The sequence below is a fragment of the Nematolebias whitei genome, chromosome 9 (assembly GCF_014905685.2).
Source record: "Nematolebias whitei isolate Nwh7 chromosome 9, NemWhi1, whole genome shotgun sequence".
Classification (NCBI taxonomy): domain Eukaryota; kingdom Metazoa; phylum Chordata; class Actinopteri; order Cyprinodontiformes; family Rivulidae; genus Nematolebias; species Nematolebias whitei.
The window spans coordinates 9,793,678-9,797,975 of NC_056506.1; the positions used below are offsets into that span (position 1 = coordinate 9,793,678).

A 4,298-nucleotide genomic window follows, 5' to 3' on the forward strand; every position below is an offset into this window, starting at 1 on the left:
TATATATATATATTTATATATATATATACATATTTATATATATATATACATACAAACAGAGTAATATTGTGTATGAAATATTTCCATACTATTGATGCATTTCTACCCGTTTGCCAAGACTGAGCCTGCTCCGCTCCATCTGTCTGCTTGGAGGAATCCATTTTGTAGCCCGCGCCCGGTGTGGATCATGTGACACGTGACGCAATGACATAACGGCGACGTAATGACATCACCACGAATACTCAACGTGAAATTAAAAAACTCGATAGATGGCCTAGGATTCGATGTGGAGATTACTCGAGTAGTCTGTTAAAGCCCTAACAGGGAGCAGAGGTCACAAAGGTGCAGGACTTCAAAGTAATTGGGGTCCACTGTCCAAGAAAATGGAGAGTGTGGTAAAGAGGTGAAAAAGAGTTCAGGAAGGATGGAGTGGATAGAGAAATGTTTCAGGAATGATTCGTGACAAACGGGTGTCAGCAAAGATCAAAGGAAAAGTTTACAAGACAGTGGTGAGACCAGCTATGTTGTATGGTCTGGAGACAGAGACATGGACAAAAAGACAGAAGACAGACCTGGAAGTGGCAGAAATGAAGATGTTGAGGTTCTCCTTAGGAGTGACAAGGATGGCTAAAATTAGGAATGAGATCATCAGAGGTACAGCACAGGTTGAACAACTGGGAGATAAAGTTAGAGAGGCCAGACTGAGATGGTTTGGACATGTCCAGAGGAGGGACTGTGGGTATATTGGTAGAAGGATGTTAGAAATGCAGCTGCCAGGAAAAAGACAAAGAGGAGACATATGGATGTAGTTAAGAGAGGATATGGAGGTAGTTGGAGTGAGGACAGAGGATGAAGAGGGAAAAGCTGAAAGAAGCAGCAGCTTGGCAACGCCGGGGATCAACAAACGCAGCAGGGGAACAGACAGTTCAGGTGTGCTGTGTAAGGCCACTGACTTTACGAAATTTACTCAGATAAACCAGCGCCGGACCTCCCGACTGCCACGCCTGACAGGAATGCAGATTCATAGTTGTTAGGTGTGTCACCTGGCTTTTTTCCAACTTATATTTTCCAAGAACGGGCAGCACGGTGGCAAAACTGGTAGAGCTGCTGCCTCTCAGCGAGCAGGTCCCTGATTCAAATCCCGGTCCGGGGGCCTTTCTGGGAGGAGTTTGCATGTTCTCTCTGTGCATGCGTGGGTTTTCTTCGGGTACTCCGTTTTCTTCCCACAGACCAAAAACATGCATGTTAGGCTGATTGGTAACTCTAAATTGTCCCTAGGTGTGAGTGAGAGAGTGAATGGTTGTTTGTCTCTATGTGTCCCTGTGATGGACTTGCGACCTGTCCAGGGTGTACCCCACCCCTCACACAGTGATTGTTGGACATGGGCACCGGTGACCCCCGTGACCCAAAATGGAAGAAGCGGGTAAAACATAATGGATGGATTCATGGATGGATGGATGAATTTCCAAGAACTGCAAGTCCTTTATAGGAAGGAAGGAAATTTTAACCTGCTTTTCCACCATCAGAACCAGAGCTTGGATTATCAGCACAGTTTGTGACGATGGACTGTTCTGACCTGTGTTGCTTTAAGACCAGAAACGAGCATGCACTCATTGTTTCTATTGTCAAAGCGCCTCAGGGTTTTAACCTCTTACAGAAATAGAAACCACGTAGCAGCTCTTTTTATGAGAAAAGTGATAACTCCAGGATTTTTGTGTTTGTGTCACATTTCAGCATGGAGGTACTGCTCTTACCTTTGCACCTCCACTGGTGCTCCCAGTGCTGCCTCCCGTATTGCCGCTGACAGCTCCTGTGAACCTGGCCTCCAGCAGCTCCTGTCTCCTGGGGTCTAGGCTGTGCAGCTCCTCCATGGGAACTGGCACGAAGACACAGCTGTTTTTACATAGGACAGTGAAGGCAGAACTACCACAATGAGAAAACTGCAACACAGACATGAATGAAATATAACAATAATGACAATAACCTTTAAAAGAAAGGTACCACTGGGAAGTCAGGATAAATAAAGTAAGCTTTCCAGTTTTTCCACACAAGCCTAACCGATGTTTTTGTCAGGCTGTCACAGTAACCTTTAGCATGACGTGCATGTCTCCGCTGTGTGGCATGAAGCCTAAGTACTTAGAAGTGACACTTCAAGATTTACCAGATCTTTAACAATGAATAGCAACATTCAAATGTCTGGCCTGTCAAAAACAGGCAGAAATAATGAAACCCCACGTCTGCATGTGGAAACCCATGTTCTGAGATTAAGAAAAAGCCCGGCTTTACCTTTAAATCAAGATCCAACAATTTTCAGTCAGGTCATCTGGACAGTTTCTTTTTTTGCTGAAACGTTTCACCTTCCATCTGGAAGGCGTCATCAGTCAAGGAAACACACAACACAAAACTGACTCTTCCCCCTAAAAGCTTACTCCAAAGTGGAACAAACCAGTAATATTGGTGCTAAGATGGCATCTTTGGAACGCCCCCTCCTCTTGTGCCAGCCCTCTTCCTTGTTGACAGTCATGTCAAACTGGTTCAAAACCAAAAAAAGTCCATGCTCAATAATCCAGGTATACAATCAAACAATTTTCAACATAACTGGTTTGTTCCACTTTGGAGTAAGCTGTTTGGGGGGAGAATCAGTTTTGTGTTGTGTTTCCTTGCCTGATGAAGCCTTCCAGATGGAAGGTGAAACGTTTCAGCAAAAAAAGAAACTGTCCAGATGACCTGATTGAAAATTGTTGGATTGTATACCTGGATTATTGAGCATGGACTTTTTTGGTTTAAATCAAGATATTCCACCAGCCTTGTTGGCAGCTGTAAATCAGATGGGCATAAGTGGAAAATTACATGCGTGTTGTCTTGTGTTGTTACACAACTAGTTTTCCAAAAGTGCGGGAGTGTCGGTCCTCTGCTTTCTGTTGCGTTTGTTTCCCTATTGGACATTTCCTGGCTGTCATCTTTGCACAGCTTCTGGCACTGGGGCAGGCCTTAAAAGGCAGAATGGAGATTATGAAACCCTGGAGCAGGAGAGTGAGCACGTCCAGGGGTTATTATAGGACAAATTAACAATTTCATTTGGATGAATTTATGCATCTGCAGCCGGAGCATCACGGGGGGGCATTTTTATCTTAGTAAGGCAGATTTTAGGTTGGAAACAACTTGTCACCATAAATTACCCAACCAGGACCACATACACCACTGTGTGAATTGTGTCACCAACAACACGCAGAGCAAGAAATTAATCAGACGCGTGAAAACTGGTTAAAAAGTAACACTTCCGGCCAGCTTTGTAAGTTTAAACTTGCAGGGACGAGCGCTGCTTAAGACATTAGGGTGCTGTTTATCTGGAACAAAAACACTATCCTGTCATGAAGGAGCCTTTTCAACATGGCAGCCGCTCAAAAGCAGCCGTCTGGAGAAACATGAAGCTAGCTGCCAAGTGACAGCTGACGTTCGGCTTCCGTGAACTTGATATTCATTTTTTTTTTTATTTCGACAAACATCGGCTCGACTCCGCCACGAAAACCTCCGCTCGTGTTAAAGATGTTTATTCTGTTTTTATCAAAACCGGAGCGGGTCGAGCCCTCGGCGGAGCTGCCGTACCTTCCCTGGTCTTGGCGGTCACCGCTGCTTGTTGTTGAGAAATTGTCGGGGACGAGGAGAGCTGCGACCAAGATGGCGGCGCCTCCAAACTTCCACCACCACTTCCACTGTTACTTTGGACACTCATGAAGCCACTTTGCTGCCGAGAGGAGCCAGCGCGCGCGCCGCCGCTGTCTGCGGAAACACCAAACTTGCGTCCATTGTTTGGCAACCTGCTGCAGCCAAACGGGCTCGAAACCGAGAAGGGGTTTGGGTTTTTTAGTCCGTCTTCGCGCAGCTACACGTCTCGCATGTTGTCACCCTCGGCGGCTCCTGTCCTTCGTGACATATAACCTTTGCATGATGAGCATACCGAGCACTAATTAACATCCCAGCAGCTCCCGAGTGGAGCTCTGATTCTACGGCTCTTCTTCTTCTTCTTCTTCTAGTATTGTTTTATGGCGGTTGGCATACCAACTGTTAGGTGCATTACCGCCACCTACTGAGCTGGAGTGTGAGCAGGAGATATACAGGCAACAAAAAAAAAAAATTCTGAGAAATAACTTAACCTTTATACCTCATCTAAATTCTATCTATTAAATTTGTTCGTTTCAAGAAAATAATAATTTGATTTTTGACTTTATTATCATCACTACTAAAAATGTTATTAATTGTAAATTTTATGTTCATTTTATCCATTTCTTTTTGGAAAG

At 44.7% G+C, this 4,298-nt stretch overlaps 1 protein-coding gene across 1 annotated transcript in view; it reads right to left on the reverse strand.

Annotated features, from left to right (window-relative positions):
- The window catches only part of LOC119414868 (serine/threonine-protein kinase tousled-like 1-B), a 101,164-nt gene extending 97,128 nt beyond the window's left edge, over window positions 1-4,036 (reverse strand). Inside the window, exons 1-2 of the mRNA XM_037681989.1 lie at window positions 3,607-4,036; window positions 1,755-1,876 (exon numbers count right to left, since the gene is read on the reverse strand). Coding sequence (XP_037537917.1) covers window positions 1,755-1,876; window positions 3,607-3,733 — 249 coding nt within the window. The 5' untranslated portion in view covers window positions 3,734-4,036. The remainder of the gene's footprint in view (window positions 1-1,754; window positions 1,877-3,606) is intronic.
- Window positions 4,037-4,298: the final 262 nt, after the last annotated feature.